Source organism: Vombatus ursinus, unplaced genomic scaffold (genome assembly GCF_900497805.2).
Source record: "Vombatus ursinus unplaced genomic scaffold, bare-nosed wombat genome assembly UNPS02014179.1, whole genome shotgun sequence".
Taxonomy (NCBI): domain Eukaryota; kingdom Metazoa; phylum Chordata; class Mammalia; order Diprotodontia; family Vombatidae; genus Vombatus; species Vombatus ursinus.
Window position 1 is genome coordinate 1,010,755 of NW_020953957.1, and position 20,041 is coordinate 1,030,795.

A 20,041-nucleotide genomic window follows, 5' to 3' on the forward strand; every position below is an offset into this window, starting at 1 on the left:
TCCTGGAAGGTACTTATTATTTATCTGCACGTTACAGCTGAGGAACTGAGGAGACAGAGGTTAAGTGACTTGCTACTAAGCTAAATTTGAACTCAGGTCTTCCTGACTTCAGTCAACACTCTCCGCTGAGCCTTCAAGCAGCCTATGAGGAGGTGAGGTGGAAATGTATTCTAGGCAAGGGGAGCCTATCCATAGAAAGCCTTGGAGGTAAAAAATGGATTGTTGTGTATGGCCTACAGCCAGCAGGCCAACTTGACTGAGTGTCTGGAAGGGAGTAACAGAAAGTAAGACTAGAAATATGGGGTGGGGGACCCATATTGTAGAGTGCTTTAAATGAGGAGCTTGTATATAATCCTAGTGACGATGGAGAGCCTTTGAAAATTTTCAAATAGGGGAATGTTTTGGATTAATCAGTTGGGGAGCTGAAGTAGTCTTGACAAAAGATGGGATAGAGGTCATATGAATGGAAAGAAAAGAATGGTTGTGAGTGGTGTGGAATCTAGGAGTCTTAACTACTGATTGGATAGACAGGGTGTGACATGACACTACAGCACTCAGCCAGTAGAACAGGAGCCACAGGTGTGGAAACAAACTCAATCTGGTTTCATCTAGTCAGCTGATCTTCTGAATGAGTCCACTGTCATTACAGGTACATATACATGACCCTTGCTATCACAAAATAAAACTATCAGAATTATTGCTTGTCACAAGGAAGGAAAGAAATAAGTATTTATTTTTTTGTGTGTGTTTTATTTTTATATTCATGATAATCTAAGTCAATCTGGGTAATATAAGAGGTTCAGTGAGTGACAATTCTTGGCAACGTCAAAACAAACAAATGGCATCTTATTTTTTGGTTTTCCCTTTTTGGACTGAATCCATGATTTCATCAGGATAAAAAATTCTTGATGAAGAAACTCCCTCCACCAATAAAGATAACCATCTTTCTGTAATTTGTAGCATTAGAGAATAAAGACTTGCCTCTGGTCCTTAAAGGTTAAATGATTGTTCAAATTCACAAAGCAAGAATGTGTCAGATTTATGGCATAAGCCCTCATCTCCCTGAAATCTGAGGTCAGTTCTTTTTTTTTTTTTCTTTTTGCATGTGTTTTTAAAACTTTGGGTTCCAAATTTTCTCCCTTCCTCCCCACCCACCCTCATTGATAAGGCAAGCAACTAAATATACATTATATATGTGCAGTTATGCAAAACACTTCCATAATAGACATGCTGTGAAAAACTAACTCTATTTCCCTTAATCCTATCCCTCCCCCCCATTTATTCTATTCTTTCTTTTGACCCTGTCCCTCCTCAGAAGTGCTTGCTTCAGATTACCCCCTTTCCCAATCTGCCCTCCTCTCGATCATCCCCCTACTCCCTTGCCCCCCCCCATTTTCCTTAGGATAAGACAGATTTCCATACCCAATTGAGTGTGTATGTTATTCCCTCCTTAAGTCAAATTCTATGAAAATAAGATTCACTCATTCCCTCTCACCTTCCCCTGTTTCCCCTCCACTGTAAGAGTCTTTTCTTTTCTGTTGTTTTTTTTTGTGAGTTAATTTACCCTGTTCTACGTCTCCCTTTCTCCTTCTCCTAGTATAATCCTCTCTCATCCCTTAATTTTATTCTCCAGATATGAGCCCTTCATCTTCAACTCACCCTGTGCCCTCTATCTATATCTATATATATGTATATATAATTTTTTCCCCTCCAACTACCCTAATACTGACAAAGGTCTCATGAGTTACAAATATCATCTTTCCATGCAGGAATGTAAACATTTCAACTATAGTAAGTCTCTTATGATTTTCTCTTTCCTGTTTACCTCTTCATGTTCCACTTGAGTCTTGTATTTGAAAATCAAATTTTCTATTCAACTCTGGGCTTTTCATCAAGAATGCTTGAAAGTCCTCTGTTTCACTGAATGACCATTTTTTCCCCTGCAGGATTATACTCAGTTTTGCTGGGTGGATGATTCTTGGTTGTAATCCTATCTCCTTTGCCCTCTGGAATATTATATTCCATGCCCTGCAGTCCCTTAATGTAGAAGCAGCTAAATCTTGTGTTATCCTGATTGTGTTTCCACAATACTTGAATTGTTTCTTTCTGGCTGCTTGTAATATTTTCTCCTTGACCTGGGAACTCTGGAATTTGGCTACAATATTCCTAGGAGTTTTCCTTTGGGGATCTCTTTCAGGGGGAGATGGGTAGATTCTTTCAATTTCTATTTTGCCCTCTGGTTCTAAAATATCAGGGCAGTTTTCCATGATAATTTCTTGAAAGATGATGTCTAGGCTCTTTTTTTGATCATGGCTTTCAGATGTCCAATAATTTTTAAGTTCTCTCTCCTGGATCTATTTTCCAGGTCAGTTGTTTTTCCAATGAGATATTTCACATTGTTTTCTAAGTTTTCATTCTTTTGGATTTGTTTTACAGTGTCTTGATTTCTCATAAAGTCACTAGCTTCCAATTGCTCCATTCTAATTTTTAAGGAAGTATTTTCTTCAGTAAGCTTTTGGACTTCCTTTTCCATTTGTCCAATTTTGCTTTTGAGGGCATTCTTCTCATTGGCTTTTTGGACCTCTTTTGCCATTTGGGTTAGGCTATTTTTTAAGGTGTTATTTTCTTCAGTTTTTTTGGGGTCTCCTTTAGCAAGCTGTTGACTTGTTTTTCATGATTTTCTTGCAAAACTCTCAATTTTTCCTCTACTTCTCTTATGTCTCACAATCCCTTTTGAGCTCTTTCAAGGCCTGGGACTGATTCATATTTTTCTTGGAGGCTTTGGATTTAGGAGCTTGGTTTCGTTGTCGTCTTCTGGTTGTATGGTTTTTTTTTGTTTTTGTTTTTGGTTTTTTTTTGGTTAGGCAATTGGGGTTAAGTGACTTGCCCACAGTCACACAGCTAGTACGTGTCAAGTGTTTGGTATGAGGCCGGATTTGAACTCAGGTCCTCCTGACTTCAGGGCTGGTGCTCTATCCACTGTGCCACCTAGCTGACCCCTGGTTGTATGTTTTGATCTTCTTTGTCACCAGACTCTTTGTGTGCTGCTTACTCATGATCCCGGCCAATTACTTGAGTTTTAAACTCTTTGTTAAGGTAAAAGTCTTTTTCCAATGTGGAGAATGTACTGCTCCAAGCTTTGGGGGTTTGTACAGCTGTTTTTAGAGATACTTCTAGGGACTTGAAAAGTTTCAGTTCTTCCAAGGTGCTATGATAAGGGGCGAGGTGTTTTCTCTCCACCTTCACAGCAAGCTCCACCACACCAGCGTTCCTCCTAGCCCCAGGCTTGTCCCTCAGAACTGTGACCCAGATCCAAGCACAGGCAAAGCAAGAGATTCCTGTTTCAGCCCTGGCAAGGAGATCCCTGCAATCCCCCTCTTATCAGCCACTTGATTCCCCCTCAGTCTGTGGTCTGGAAGCTCAGGAAACAGCCGCCAGCCCCAGGCCACGCTCAAGACTTGCAACTGAGACCTAGCTCCTCTCTCATTGCAGTCACAGACTTTTCCCGCTGACCTTCTGAGTTGTCTTTGGTGTTCCTGGTTTGAGAGGTCTGGAAACCGCCACAGCTGCCTGCGATTCAGTCCTCTGAGGACTGCTCCAGGGTCGCTGCAGCCTGCGTGCCCAACATGCGCTCCTCTCCCCGCCCAGCACGATATACCTTTCCGATCAGCCATCCAGGCTGTCTTTGGCTGGAAATTTGTTTCACTCTGTCTTTTTGTGGGTTCTGCTGCTTTAGAATTTGTTTAGAGCCATTTTTTATAGGTATTTGGAGGGGTTTGGGGGAGAGCTCAAACAAGTCACTGCTTTCCCTCTGCCATCTTGATAAGTATTTACTAAATGCCTACCTGTGTATGCTGGGCCCTGTGCTAAGCATTTTACAAGTATTACCTCAGGATGCTCATCATTTGGGAAATGGCTGAACAAGTTGTGGTATGTGATTATGGTGGAATACTATTGTGCTATAAGAAATGATGAGTAGGATGCCCTCAGAAAAACCTGGAAAGACTTACATGAGCTGACGCAAAATGAAATGTACTGTCTACAAAGTAACAACAATATTGTAACATGATTAGCTGTGAATGACTTAGCTATTCTCAATAATACAGTGATCCAAGACAACTCTGAAGGACTTAAAATACTGTCCATTTCCAGAGAAAGAACGTATGGTATCTGAATACAGATTGAAGCATACTTTTTTTTGCTTTATTTTTCTTCAGTTTTTTGTTTGGGGTTTTTTTTTGGGGGGGGGGGAGGCTATGCTTTCTTTAACTGCCTGACTATTATGGAAACGTTTTGCATGACTATACATGTAACCTGTATCGAATTGCTTGTCTTCTTAATGGGGGGGAGGAAGGGAGAGAATTTGGAACTCACAGTTTTAAAAATGAATGTTAAAATTCATTTTTCCATGTAATGGGAAAAATAAAATACTAAATAAAAAATTTTTTTTAAAGTATTAACCTCAGTTGATTCTTACAACCCGGGGAGATTAGGTGCTATTATTATATCCATTTTACAGTTGGGAAAACTTGAGGCAAACAGAGGTGAAGTGATTTGCCTGGCATTACACAGCTAGTGTCTGAGGCTAGATTTGAACTTAGGTCTTCCTGGTTCACGGTCCAGTGCTCTGTGAACTGTGCCATCTAGCTACCTCTAAGTACTCTAACAAGTAATTCTACCTTCACTGTATCTTGGGAATTAACACAGATATATATAGGACCAAGAACCATTCGCTGGTGGATAAATGGTCGAATGAACAAACTAATAATATCTACATAAATGATTGCTCTAAATAATAAGAAATGCAAATTAAAACAACTCTGAGGTTTTGACTTTTATCCAGCTAATTCTCAGTACTGGAAGGGCTATGGAAAGACAGCCACTAATGCGCAGTTGACAGAGCAGTGAATTGATCCAACGTTTGGGCATTAGGCTTAAAACTGTGACCAAAATGTCCTTTCCCTTTTGACCCAGAGATCCCAGGGCTAAGTATACTAAGTATATATATACACACACTTAGCACCTTTTATAGATGACATTGCAGCAAGTCTGTATTTGCTCCCTCTCCTAATATTGCTGTCTCACCCAAGTCTTTGACTTTGGGCAAACCAACTTCCATGTGCTAAAGAAATGGCAGAATCTTGAGAAATAGCGACTCAGATTGGAAAGGCCCTTGGTGGAGATCCACCACACCTGTTCTGCTCTTTCTAGACTCTTGTTTCTGTCTCCATTGTGTAGATTGTGAACTGGGAACATTAGAGTACACAGGTGGGAAAGAGTGGCGAGATGGTAGTTTGTGTGGCCCTCTCTCCTGTTCTTTGCCTTTTCTCTTCTTTTTGTTGTTGGTCCTTTTATTTCTTGGTTGATTTCTTGTTGTTTGAAAGTGGTGAGAGGGAGTTGGGCTTGGACCCACTGTCTTCAAGTCATCTTGACAGAAGGCATATAGTTTAAATTGAGATGAGAAAGTAGACATAGGACATGGTTGATGTGCCCTCATTTTTTGTTGTTATTGTGTATCATTTCCCTCTATCTTTGTGGTACTTTCTCCCTTTGACTTTGTAAAATAATACTCTAATCCCTGGAAGATCTTCACTACTAGCACAGATCTCGTTCTGTATCTCTCTGTTCAGCTTCTCTTGTTGACTTTTTCTTTTTAAGTATCATTTCTACATTTGCATATAGCACATTGGGGGCTGAGTTTTTTAAGTTCTAAGTGTTGTGGTTCCAGTGTCAATGATGATAAAAACAGATAATTCTGGAGTTCAGTTTTTTGCTTTCCTAGCTTCAGCTATGGCTGTTCTTGGAATGAGAAGGCTTATTTGAGTCTCATGCTAAGCTTTCAGTATGTTTTTGCATCAGCTTTTTCTTGTTGTTTTGAGTTGATGCTCATGAAAATCTTTCTGCTATCTTCCTCTGTAGTGTTTTATAAATAAGTGTTGCCATTGGTTGCTATCTCAGTCTTGTGAGGAGAAATGAAGTGTTTGATGTCTGAGGCAATTTTTTGGTTACATCAACTGCTTTAAAGCCATTAAACTTTTATGTGAATTGTTGACAGTAATTAAGGTCAATATCTTTATCTTTTTTCCATTTCCCATTTTTCAGCATTGATAGCTTGTTTTAGCAATTAATTGTGAAGTTCATCTTCATCCTTTCTTCAAATTTCATGTTGATTTTTGTCCTTTTCTCCAATTAGCAAATGGTGTAACTATATTTGGACATCTGATTTTGTTACAACTTCATATCATTAACTAATAATTTTCTTTCTGTTAAAAGTCATTTTCCTCTTTTGTGATATTTGGGGTTATCCAGTGCCTTCTAATTTTTTACTTGAAGAAAATTTTCGTGGTATAAAAGTATAAGAATTCTGAGTAGTCTAGAAACCTTGTTCTTTGACTTCCTTAAACCTAAGTCAAACTTGCTACATTTTTGGGCATATTTACCTTTACCCCTTTGTAATTTACCACCTGTTTTCATAGTATATGTTTATTTTGGTTTGTAGGAGGTTATTAAGTTCTCTATAGAATTTTTCTAATTCGTCCTCTGCAGCAGGGTGTTTGTATATAAGCTTCAGTTATCTTCTTGGAATAAGTTTTCCTTTTGCTTATCGTGAGCACTACAAAATGAGATGACCAAATGTCCTGTGAAATTGTTACTTGTATATCCAAAGGTACAATAATAAAGCAAACCTCTCCAGTTCCTTTAGTTGTACCTTAACTGAGAAGTTGTTGTCCATCTTTTCATTTAACTTTAACTTCCTTTTTTCTTCCAGTTTCTTTATCTTGGTATATGTTAATATTTATGTAGTTAAGGTAATGTTCTAGGTGGTCCAAAACCACATATACTATGTGTTGCTTAGAGGGCACCTTAGTAACACAGTTACCTACCCCCTTTTCTGCCATTGCACCTCTGACCTACAGAAGTGGACTGAGGCTGCTCAGACAGTACTATTTTCTCTGTGTGCTTCATAGATTGTTGTGACCAAAGAAAAAAAACTACCTTTTGGTCAGTTTACTGGTCATGAGCCCTTTTTTATTATTTAGCTAGATTGGTTCTTGTATAGCAGTCTTTTCACCAAGGTCATACTTGAAGCCTTTTCAGTATGGTAGAACCCGCTAGGGTTTGATCTCTGTATCACCTTTGAGAATCTAATCATTGAAGTATGGCTTGAGGGAAGTTGCAGATAGTAAAAATTTAAGAATTGTTTAATCTTAGTACAAATGAAAAGTTTGCTTTAGGGGTACTGTACCCCCCACCAAAAAAAAATGACTACTACTTGTATCCCTAATTACTGCATGATGATAGTGGATATCATTAAATGTGTCAGATTTAATTTAAGTTTGGGATCTATCCCTTCTCCCATCCCCATTATAATACCATGGTGCACATATCATGATCAGCTGACGTTAACTTTTTAAAAATTAGAATATCAATCCTCATCCCAAACAAAATTATTGCTTACTTGCATCCTACTGTTATGACAAAAAAGTAAATTCTGCCCAACTTGTCTTGTGAAGATGATAGCAACATTTGTAAACCTGTTTTGCACCTGCGTTTGGGTCAGTTTTATCTGCTTTACTGTGAGATAAAGAAGTGATTTGTCTGAAATTGTGTTGTCAGAAAGTTAGTAGAAATCTTAGAGCTCTGAGTTTTGAACTCATTCATTCCTATGTGCCTCTAATAAGACTTGCTCCCCACCCTTGGGAAACTTATGAGGAAATAAGTATAAATACAGGAAATGACAAGAGCAATTAATGGCTAGAACAGTTCCTTAAGTTCTGTTTTAGCACCCCAAGGACCAGGAAGCAGTCCAGGTGTTTCTTCAAAGAAAAAAGTGGTGATGGTGGTAGACAAGCATGACAAGTCATCTCTTTTTTTTTTTCTACTTGCTTGCAATGTGTGTCTTCAGCCCATTAATGGGATCATCAGAGATTAGATCATGTAGCTAAAAATTGGCATCATATTGATCCTGGATTGGTTATTGATTGTGTCCAATATGTCTGCCTACTTAAATTATTTTTTTCTGGTTTAACAGTAATAATCTTGTAAAATAATTGATGGCCATATATGATAATAATAATATTTTATACTAGTGCCCTTTAGGTATAATTAAGGAAATGAAGACAAAGCAAAGATCCTGTTAAGCCACGACTGATGAAACAAATGTTTATGAACTTAGTACCAAATCTAGTTACAAAAGAAACACAGGTTTACCTATAGCAGTCTCTAATTTGGGTTTACTTCTAGTGACCTTGATAAAACAGTATGTGTTTAGCCAAATTATAAGTAATAGTTTTGTGGTTTTGGTATAATTACAAAAACATTTACAGATATGTGAATTCAAAAACAAATTCTTGAAATTTTAAAATCATGTGATAAACTACAATAATCCCTCATATGCAAACACTGGTTAGTGTAAGTAAAGGGGAAAATGAAAGTTATTGCAAAACATCTTATACAAATATATAAATAGGTCTGTGATTTCATTAATCTGAATATTTCTTTCAGTGATGCAGATTAAAACCTGGTTGACTTTCCTATAAAACTCGTTCTTCTATCATCCCTTAATTTTGTTAATGAGGAGGCCACCAAATGTATACTAGAGATCTTTCTCATTTTCCTGTAATTATAAAATAATAAATGACAGTGAATAATCATCCATCATAACTTTTTTCTCCTGCTGAATAAATTATGTTGTTAATTTTGTAGTTTTATTTGAGAAATATTTTTTAAAATCAGCCTCATTCGGTGTAGTTGACATTTTAAAAAAATTTAAATACTTCATTGTAAGGGTTCCATTGAATTTTTAAAAATAGTTTGATAACCATTAGGTTAAAGAATAACATTAGTATAGTATCAAATAAGTTGTTAGAATTAGTTTGAGTACTTTTATTAGCAACTGTACTATTTGTTATTTGGGTTGGGGGGGAGCAGTACTAAAGAATTATGAGATTCGGTCTCTGCCTTCAAGAAAACTTAACTCACTAAGGAGACTAGATGCATATACATACCAACTCTGAGTATTCTAGGAATATAGGAATGGAAAAGATCAAGTAGCCAGGGAAGAAGAGGAATGCTTCTTAGATAGTGATTTGAAGAACAGAGAGGATTCGAATCAGTAGAGATGATATCCTAGGCAAGGACCACGTAATGAAGAAAGGCAGTGGCTGGTGGAATGAGTACCGAGATATCTTCCCTAGAAATCTTATAAGGTTCATTTCAAAGTAGTGGGAGATAGGATTTGACAGTTAGCATGGGAGTCTGTTAGTATATTTAAATACTTACTATTTGATCTGTTCAACAAGAAAAAGCAGTAGTTACTTCCATATAGAAGAATGGTGAGGAATACTGCTTTAGGTGGCATGAATATGCTATGTATTTATAAGCTATATATACTATCCCTGCTAGTTTTATTGTTTGGTTAGCTAGATGATTTCCCTCTTTCCTCTTTGTATGTTAAAAATGCCTTTTTATCTATATATCAACTTCAAAGGCTGCTTTGGGTGGGTGGCAATCTGGAGGTATCTTGAAATGTTGAAACTACTTTGAGGTACTAAATCTTTTGGCTTGTCACACATCACAGGCTTTATATGTGACTTATAGCCTACCTGTGGTGTGCTGGCTTAGTTAATAATAAATGAAATAGACTTATAGTTGATTGAGCATTGATTTAATTGGGTCTTTCTTGTGTGTGTGTGTGTGTGTGTGTGTGTGTATACACACACATATATAATATATATATACATATGTGTGTGTGTGTGTGTGTGTGTGTGTATATATATATATATTTGCCAGTTGTGGTAGTTGGGTAGAAGTGTTTTTATAACTATCGCCTTCCTTTATCCAAGGTGCTGACTGTTTAGCATGTAGAAGAAATAGCACATTTGGAAATGATAACCCTGCTCCTTCTAATGTAGAATAGTGTACTTCAGTCCTTATTTCTTTTTCCTCTGCTTAATCTCAGGTCAACAGGACATACTGCTGTGGAACCTATCGCGCAGGTCCTATGCGGCAGATAAGTCTTGTTGGAGCAGTAGATGAAGAAGTTGGTGATTATTTCCCAGAATTCCTTGATATGTTAGAAGAATCACCATTTCTGAAAGTGAGTGTTAATCCAGATTGTTCATTTGTAGTTCAGATTACTTGTTTAAAAAATATATCCATATTTCAATTTGACTGCTTAAAAAAAAAAAGACCACTCAGATGGTTGGCTTATAAGTATACTGCAAAGATAGTGTCACTGAAATTTTATTCAAAATTATTTTCTTAGATATATGCCATTGTATGACATAGTATTTGTTTCTTTATGAGGCCTTGCTTTTTCATAAATTGTAAATCTTTTTTTATTTCAAATCTCTGTATTGACCTGACTTGTCTCATTTTTAGATGACTTTGCCCTGGGGCACGCTCTCTAGTCTTCGACTCCAGTGTAGGTCCCAGAGTGATGACGGACCTATAATGTGGGTGAGGCCAGGAGAACAGATGATCCCTACAGCAGATATGCCAAAGTCGCCCTTCAAAAGACGCCGGTAAACATTTTGTTCCCCTTCCAAAAATGCAAAAATTTAATTATATTTTTTCCTCTTCATGATAAGGATTATTATTACCTTTTTCCAAGTGAGTCTATTTATTATGGTATTATGAGATAAGATCTAAAAGTTAATGTCTTTAAAAAAAAAAAGAGTGTTTGATGCCTTTTTGCCTACCTATAGGATATTGCTTGAAATCTTATATCTGGGATTCTTCTCCTGTTGGTGCACCCGCCCCCCCCTTTTTTAAAGTGGTTGAGTATGTTCATCTTCTCCACCCTGAGTTGTTTAATTTGGACACAGATAGTTGTCACATGTGCAGAATGGCTCACTTTGACAAACCCAGCCTCATAATAATATGTGAACTTGATTCACATTTGGTAATCTGGGTTGTGCTGTATATGGCAGCTTTTTTATTAACTGAAACATTTGAATTAACCAGATCACTTCGTTTTTTAATCATATAAGTTTACTGTGGTGATGTTCTCAAGTCTGAATAAGTTTGATTTCACTTAGGATTAAATATTTTGTATTGATAGTTATGATGGAAAAATTACAAGCATTTGAGTGAATTTTTTTTAGAGTTTTCTTTTGGTGAATGAACCAGATAGCTTTCCGTCTTTATTTCCATCTTTTCTGTAATAAAAACTTTTATGTATAGTGTGCTGAATGCTGTCTGGGAGTGTGGCCTCTGGAGTTAGGAAACTCTAGTGGAATATTCTGAGTTATTAAGAATGAAGACTGGGGGCAATCAAAATTCTAAACATTAAAACACAATACTCCTTTAGATTGTAAGCTCTTTGATGGCAAAGACTATCTTTTGCCTTTTTTTTTTTCCCTATCTCTAGCACATAGCACATTGCCTGACACATATTAGGTGCTTAGTAAATGCTGTCTGAGTGACTTACTAGGTTTGTAACCATGAGGAAGTTAGTCTCTTGGGACCTCTATTCTTATATACAAAAGCAGACAATATTTAATGTTAAGCAGACAGCCTTTTAAAGTTACAAGGATAGCGCTTTGTAAAACCCTAAAATCGTATGTAAACTTTTTTTTGCATTATCAGGAACTGCTTGTTAGAATTGCAGAGGGTTTCTTTTATAATGGGAGGAAGTTTGGTCCAGTGAAATAGAGCACTGGATTTTGAATTGGATCTACGTTCAAATTCTAGTTCTGTTACTTAGTGGATATAATTGTGGGCAAGTCTTAGTCTTAAGCTCCTTGAGTCTTGATTTCCTTATCTGTAAAATGGGAATAAGATGCCCATGTTACTAACCTCAGAAGGTTTACTCTGAGGAAAGTGCTTTATAGAATAATACATAAAATGTGAATTGCTGCTGTCGATAATAATATTGTTTTATCTCTTCTCTTCCTCACTTCTTGCCCCATAAATCAATTTTAGATCAATGAATGAAATTAAAAACCTCCAGTACCTACCTCGGACCAGTGAGCCCCGAGAGGTTCTCTTTGAAGACAGAACGAGAGCCCATGCTGATCATGTAGGTCAGGGGTTTGACTGGCAGAGTACGGCTGCTGTGGGGGTTTTGAAAGCTGTACAGTTTAGTGAATGGTAAGTCATAGCATGCAACTCCATGTTTGTTTCCCCTCTAGAAAAGGGGGAGACTCAAGTACAGAATGGCATACAGTTACTAATGGATATCTAAATTTCTGCTCTGTATACATTTTTGGTTTTTCTTACTTCAGTGTGTTTTGTTTTACCACGGAATTTTTTTTTAAAGGCTGAATGCAGTTCTTGAGATTTCATGTCCTGCCATACTTTAAAGCTCCTTGATGGGGGGAAAAGGGGAGGCATGCCTTTTTTATTTTTGTATCTTGAGTTCCAAGCACAGTGTCTTGCACATAGCCTCTTGATGAATACTTGTTGAATTGAAATGACTATGGCACATGAAAGGCTAGATGTTTTTCTTACCTCATTCTTTCCATCTTTTCCTTGCTCACTTACAATAAACATTTGAAAGGAAACACAGTTTCTACTTGGACTAATTTTAATTTCTCTGGATTAAAATCAAATTAGGTTTTAAAAAAAGGTTTTAAAGGAAGCAAGTGAATTCTTGTCATTTTGGAGCCAGAGCAGTAGTTGAAATGATTTGCCAGCCTCTATTTGATTATGAGATGTCTCTCCATGTTTACTTGCCCATTTTAGGAGTAACCAACCTCGAATAACCAAAGATGTGATTTGTTTTCATGCTGAGGACTTCACTGATGTTGTGCAGAGACTTCAGTTAGACCTCCATGAACCTCCAGTGTCACAGGTACTGAATTTGCTTTCTTATCGCAACCTTTGTTGGATATTTGAAATAGCTGTTTCTAAATGTCGGTAGGGAGAATCTAGAAGCAGATTTTTCTAATTTACAGGAAAGGAGACCAGTTAGGAATGATTGACAGTAAACTTTCTGAATGCAGACATTCCTTAGGGGAAAAGAGTTAAAAGGAATAATTAAATATGTCAAAAACCTGGATAAAATTGGTGGGAACCCAGGAAGGTCAAGTGTGTTGGGGATCTATAGATACTGGATCCAAAAAGAAATAAATTTGGGAATGGCAAAGTCAGGCCATTTCAGAGAAAAGGAATTACCTGCATACTGAAAGACCGAGGGAGGTGGGGCAGTCAGTGATCAGAGTAGAAAGCAGGCTTACTAACAGTGGGAGAGAGCCCATGCTCCCAGGGGTACAGTAAGAGCATTTTATTCACGAATGTTTACTTTATTTTTTTGTTGTTGTTGTAGTTGAATCAATGGAATCTTGACTTGGTTTAGTCATAGAATCTTAAATTCAGAGGGACCTCTGAAGGCTGGAGTTCATCTCATACCTGAACAAAAATCTCTTCTATAAATACCTGACTAGTGGTCTGCTTGTCTTTCAAAGACTTGTAGGGAAGGGGAACCTACTGTCTTCTGTGGAAGCTCAGTCTACTTTGGGATAGCTCTAATTGAAACTTTTTCTTAAATTGAACCAACCAACTCAGTCATTTGACAAATTCCATTCACTGTTCCTAGACCTACTCTACAGATAACTTGAATATACCTGCCTTGTAACTTCCCCTCAGTACCCTAAGTCTTTTCTAGTCTTAGCATCTCTAGCTTCTTCAGTTCCCATACACTATGATATTGAGGCTCTGTGCACTCCTGGTTGCTTTCCTCTAGTTGTTCTTCTACTGTTCAGTGCCCTTCCTAAAATGTGACATCCAGAAATGAACACAGTGTTTCAGATGTATCCTGACTAGAGTAGGTCTGCCACCTCCCCACCCTCTCCCCCACCTCCATTCTGGATACTGCTTCACTTAATGCAATATTAGATATTTTGACTGACGTACCATACTGGGTGATTCATATTGAATTTGCAGTCCACAATACACTCCCTCTGCCAGCTTTTTTTTTTTTTTAGATGAATTGCTATCTGTCCTTTTCTTTGACATCCCCTTTCCCACCTGTCTTGTGAAGTTGACTTTTTGAACCCAAATGTAAGCCTTTACATTTATTTCTTAAATTTCATCTTACTGTATTTGAGCCAACATGCTAGCTGCTGCTTTTGGATTCTGATTCTGTCATCTTATATCATAGCCATACCTCCTAGCTTTGTGTCATCTGTAGTTTGATAAACCATCTATACTTTGTCCAAGCATTGATAAAAATGTTAAACTCTATAGAGCCAGGCACAGATCCCTGGAAAATTCCACTGCAGAATCTCCTTTGGAGTTGATACTGAACCCTTGGCTACAGCCTGTTCAACCAGTTCTACACTTATCTAACTCTTTAAATGTCTAGCCCGCATCTCTATCTTTTCCACAAGAGTTGCATGAGATATTTATAAAGTATCTAGCTCAAGTCTAGATAAGTGGTAGCTACAGCATTTCCTTGATCTATCTGCCAGTCTAAGGATCCTGTTGAGAATAGAAATAAGGTTAAATCTGGCATGAACTGTTGTTCCTGTTGGTCTGTTGGCTCTTTTTACATCACTACTTCCTTTTTTAGAAGTTCACTGATTTATTTCATAATGAATTCTAAATTTCTTCCATGAATCAAAGTCAAGCCTGTTGACCTTTAGGTTAGGGATTTCACTTTTTTCTTCTTTAAAATTTGGGATGATATTTCACCTACTTGAACCTGTGGGACCCTCCTCTACTTTGTAGTCTTTTAAGGGTTACTGGTATCCACCTTTTTTAGTTGTCTTGGTTAGGCCTGGTTACTCAAGATCAGTGATGACTGTATTATCTTTTTGCTTTCTTGGGACATCAGCTTGCTCATAACCTGTTTCTTTTCTTCTTCCTTCTCCTTCCTTCTTCTTCCTCCTTCTTCTTCTTCCTCTTCCTCTTCCTCTTCTTCTTCTTTTGTTCTTTCCAGTCCAAACATCATTATCCTTGGTAGAAAACACAAAAGCAGAATAAGAATTGAGTCATTTGCTGGTTGTAGGTAGGAAGAGTCGTGTTTGCCTTAGGTCTCAGATGTAAAGTGTTGAATATTCTCTATGTGGAGTAAAGCAAATATTTCACTGCAGTTTTTGAATACTTCTAGACCTTTGCACCAAGCCACTACCGCCTTTTTAACTTGTGTTTGGTAACATAATCACATCACAGCATTAGTGTTTATAACACTAGCTTAAATGAGAGTATTTCTAAGTGCAATTAAGTATGATAAATTTCATTTGGGTTTTTTTTTTGTTTGCTTGTTTTTTGGTTAGGCAATGGGATTAAGTGACTTGCTCAGGGTCACACAGCTAGTAAGCGTTAGGTGCCTGAGGTCAGATTTGAACTCGGGTCCTCCTGAATCCGAGGCCCGTGTTCTATCCACTGCACCACCTAGCTGCCCCCTGTATTTCTTTTATAAAGTTGGCAATATTAGCTAGTATTGGAGATTTTCAAAAGGTGTTCCTTCCATGTAAAAGTATTTAATTTTGGTTTAATTAGAGTTTTATAAGTGCTTTCCTCCCTACTTTTGTCTCCTGATCTGCCTACGATAGAGGCTAAAGTTTACAGTCCTTAAAATGTATTAAACGATATATAGTTCATTTTTTAAAAAATTAACATCAGACTGTAACTTCTCTCTCTTCTTTTCCCTGTTCAGTGTGTTCAGTGGGTGGATGAAGCTAAACTAAACCAAATGAGGCGAGAAGGCATTCGTTATGCTAGAATCCAGCTATGTGATAATGATATCTACTTCATCCCAAGAAATGTCATTCATCAGTTTAAAACCGTATCTGCTGTGTGCAGTTTAGCCTGGCATATAAGGCTTAAGCAGTACCACCCTGTTGTGGAAGGCCCTCAGAATGATGAAAGTAATTCCAACATAGATTTTGGTAGCACTGGAAAGTCAGAATCAGAAGCTAACTCTCAGTGTGTGAGTATAAAAACTGAATCTGAAGGAACAAGTACGGAGACGCGGCTTCTGACAACTGCTTCTTCATCTTTCTCAACTCCATCAGGACTTGTAGAGCAGGATCAGGGGGCTCAGCTCCTTCCAACTATAAAGTTGGAACCCAGCCTGGAATCCGACCAACCACACGCTCCGCAGGACCATCCAAGCACGCTTGTGTGACATGTACATAGTCAAACACATTTTTTTAACTTTTTTAAATTTTGATGTGAAGTTATAGTTTTATAACTGGCTTAAGTTAAGTTTTATTGGAGAAATCTTGCCTATAATTCTATAAAGAGAAATGACATTCCAAAAATGTCAAGCATATCTTTTTTACACAGATTATGCAAAGTTAAGAGTTGTATCTTATCCCGTTAGTACAGTATGTAATAGTGGGTCTGCTGCTACTTTCTGTTTTAAGGTGTGAGGTAACAATTCAGTTGCTCTTCAAAATAGGAACTCCCTGGAGTTACAGATTCTTATTTGGTAAACTGATCACTCCCTTGTTTTATCTTGTCTCTTGCCATATTTGCTTCTTTTATAAAATAAGACCTATAGCTTAGTGCCTGTGTCCTTTATTGCACAGGTACAATTTCTGCAGTTAAAGATGGCATTGACTGTAGGATGGTGTTCGTGCATCCTGTCTCATGGCAAGTGTGGCATTTAGTTCCAACTACAAAGAACAAGTGACTTCTGTGGATGTTTAGGTAACTCTCCAGTTTCTTAGTGAAAGAGAAAGCACAGCACTTTTAATGATCACAATGTCTTCTTTGTATCTGTTCTTGAAAGTCCAGAGGAGAACTTCAGTAAATCTACAAACAAGTAGTCCCTAGTCATTATCTTTGGCTCATTAATCGAGGGTTCAAGATCAACTATAGAAGATGTTCTTGTTAAAAATGTAGAGTTGATATGATAATTGTGATGCTCTGCCCTACACCTTCGTCTTTGGTGTGGATACTTTGCTTCCTAAACTCATCAGTAGTCTCATAATTAGAAACTGCTCTCCATTCTACTGATGAGGCTGCCATATTTTGAGCATCAACTTTGGGTAAGACTCTGCTTGACTTGTCAGCTGGCTTCAATCTCTTCATGATAAAAATCTAGTATTACTAATGCACTTAAACTCACAATTGTAACTGGTGCATACCTGAGTTTATTCACTGTTAATTGTGTTGCTATTTCCTAGTAAGGAATAGGTGCACTAGACTTTTCACCCTAGAGTTTCAGGTAGCCTGATGCGATAGTGCCTGGATGCTTTTATTTTTATTCTTCAAACGGGCACAGTTCATCTAGTTAATGTAGTCTGAACATTTTGTTATTTGAGAATGTTAATGTGATGTGCATCTCACTTTCTCTTAGTTCTTAATAATGCCAATAGGCCTTCTGTTTATTGGAAGAAAGAGTCTCCCCCACCTAAGACCAGATTGGCATAGCAACTTGGTTATGGTGCAATTTGGAGTTTGGTTCTTTTCCTTTCTGGAATAGGTGAGATTTGGAAAACTTATGTTAACATAGGCAAAAAAGATGCAGCTTCATTGTGTCTGTCACCATGGAAACTCAGCTGTATCTTTTGAAATATCAATTATGAATTTTCTCTAAAAGTTTCTGAAATAGGTTAAATCTGTTATATAAATATTACTTTGTGCAATATTGTTGTGTAGTTTTATGCATATTAGCACAGTATAGGGGTCACTGTTTAAACTGATAGAAAAGTAACCATCAGAAAATACTACAGTGATTAGTTAGAATCTGTATTATTCCTTATATATATATGTATATGTATGTATTCTTTGTTACAAAGAATGAAGACAAATAGAGAAACATTTCAATTTAAACCATTTACAAATTGGAAGTGATGGTGAATGTTTAGTAATCTGTGTAAATAAGGTGTTAGAGTGGAAAGCTTTTATGAAAGGTAATGTGATTCATGCAGGGGTGTTTTTAAATCTTGGGTAAAAATTCTAGGGTAAAAATTCTAGTTCATCAAGGCTAGTTTAGAGATCTGCCCTGAGTTTTTGGCTTTTATCACTTTTTTTTTTTTTTTTTTTTTTTTTTTTTTGTCCAGAAGAATTTCATAGCGCTTTACCAGGCTGTGCAAAAGTAAAATTCTTCTCAGGCAACATTTTGCTTTAGTGCAGTTTTGATATTTATAAGAATCATGAAGAGCAAGGTTATTAACAGGAATATTGTTTTTTTATTCCTCTTCATTCACTTTTGTCTTCCAAGATCCCATCTCCCCCATCTCCTACTTGCCATCCAGCAGATGCCATTTGTCATCTAAGCTGGTCTTTGCTAACAAACAAGGAGACTGTCTCCTGACAGCCAGCACTGTGTATATTTACTCAGGAACCAGCAAATCTGCAAAGACTTTACAATCAAAAGCAAAACTCCATCTTTTATTGTTCAAGGCATTTTACCCTCACCTCCAATATAAACATTTAAAAAGGTATAACCTTTTAGATCATGTAGTAATAAATTCATGTATTTTTAGAATTGCAGTAGAATGGGAAGGGGGAAACCATTTAGCTTGTAATATGTATCTGGAAACTCCTGAATGTCCTATGTGAGTATTAGATTTTAATAGCATGATTTTAAGACTGATGAATATAAAAGCAGGCAAGCTCGAGTTTCATACTGCTTTCAAAGCTGTATCCTAGGTTAGTGAAATAAACAATTGAAACTTTTCTAAATAATTAAATTATTTGGTTTGATGGGTTTAGGCATGGACCAATTCCATGTCCTTTGATTTGTAAAATAGTGATGGCAATTTTGAACTTTTAAGTGAAATTAAGCTGATCTCCTCTTCTGTATAAATCCATTGTGCCAACTCTTTTAGAGATTATATCTCTTGCAGAGAGTGTGGGTGTAAGATGTAAAATTTTTTGGAGCAGAGGGATGGCAGAAATGTCCTTGTGTAAAGGGCCTAATAAATTAATATTCTTAACCCTACTGACTATAAGGCACCCTTTGATCAGTGTGATGGTTGGCTCTGTGGTATCCATTTAAAAAAACCCCAGCAAAACAACAACAAAAAAAAAAACAAACAGACTTATTAAACATTTTCTTTCCCCTCCCCACCAATTTTATTATCACAAGTGATGTGCTAGGAGTAAAAGTACAACTTATACAAGTACATTTTAAAGAGTAACTTCATGTAGTTAAAGGGTAAATCTATGTAAGGGAAAGGTTACACATGTATATGATCTCTCCATGACCATTACTCTTTAGAACTTTTTTTTAAAGGATATTAGTGATTATTCAATTGTAGAAGTTATATGGATTATCATGGGGGGGTGTGTGTGTGTGTGTGTGTGTGTGTGTGTGTGTGTGTGTAGGTATGTGAGAGAGTATGTGGAAGGAGGTGTCCCAAATAACCAATAGACTCCCATTTTTAAGTTAACTGTGAATTTGAGGGTGCTTATCTAAATATTTCACTCAGTTCAAATGCCCCTGAATTTGTTTTACTTAATCAAAATATGGTCTTCCTCCAATTATAGTCAGAGTGATATCATCTGAAGAATATTGCACACAGGAAAAACTAGCCCTACTTTATCTAAGGGAATATATTTTACTTTAGTAAAGAAAGAATTTTAATCAATATTGTTAGATTTACAATCCAAATTTAGTAGTGGTTGGAGAAAATGTTGCTTATTAGGTCCTTTTCTATCCTTCTAGATTTTCTTTCCTTCTAGAACAGAATAGTTTATAACTTGCAGGCTACCATGTGTTAGGACAGGACCCAAAACTCTGCAAACAAACATTTGGTGAATGCATTCTTGACAGTAACAACAGTGGGCTTTAAATTTTCATCCACATTTGGCCACTGAAAGGTCTGTTTGCATTCTCACCTATAGAAGAATCTAGTCTATGTCTCTCCAGTAAGTTGTTTTGTTAATGCCACAAGGATTTTTTTAAAAAAATTAACCTTCACTGGCACATACCACTAGTTTCAAGTTCACATTTGTGCTGAATTTTATTTTTATAAACACAGATTGCAGCCATAATGGTCCTAGAGTAGGTAGAGGAAAGGCATAAGGTAAATGTTTTTCTTCAGCACCAATAGGACCTCTTATCCTGAAAGTTCATGTTGCAGATTAAAATTTACATTGCTTTAAGAGCAAGTATCTCTCCATAAATATTATG

The 20,041-nt window shown here is 37.0% G+C and overlaps 1 protein-coding gene across 1 annotated transcript in view; it reads left to right on the forward strand.

The window, feature by feature from the left end:
- RSBN1 (round spermatid basic protein 1) overlaps positions 1-18,965 on the forward strand; it is a 61,050-nt gene extending 42,085 nt beyond the window's left edge. The window contains exons 3-7 of the mRNA XM_027860407.1: positions 9,962-10,099; positions 10,384-10,526; positions 11,929-12,096; positions 12,691-12,799; positions 15,608-18,965. Of these exons, the coding sequence (XP_027716208.1) occupies positions 9,962-10,099; positions 10,384-10,526; positions 11,929-12,096; positions 12,691-12,799; positions 15,608-16,078 (1,029 nt within the window). The 3' untranslated portion in view covers positions 16,079-18,965. The remainder of the gene's footprint in view (positions 1-9,961; positions 10,100-10,383; positions 10,527-11,928; positions 12,097-12,690; positions 12,800-15,607) is intronic.
- Positions 18,966-20,041: the final 1,076 nt, after the last annotated feature.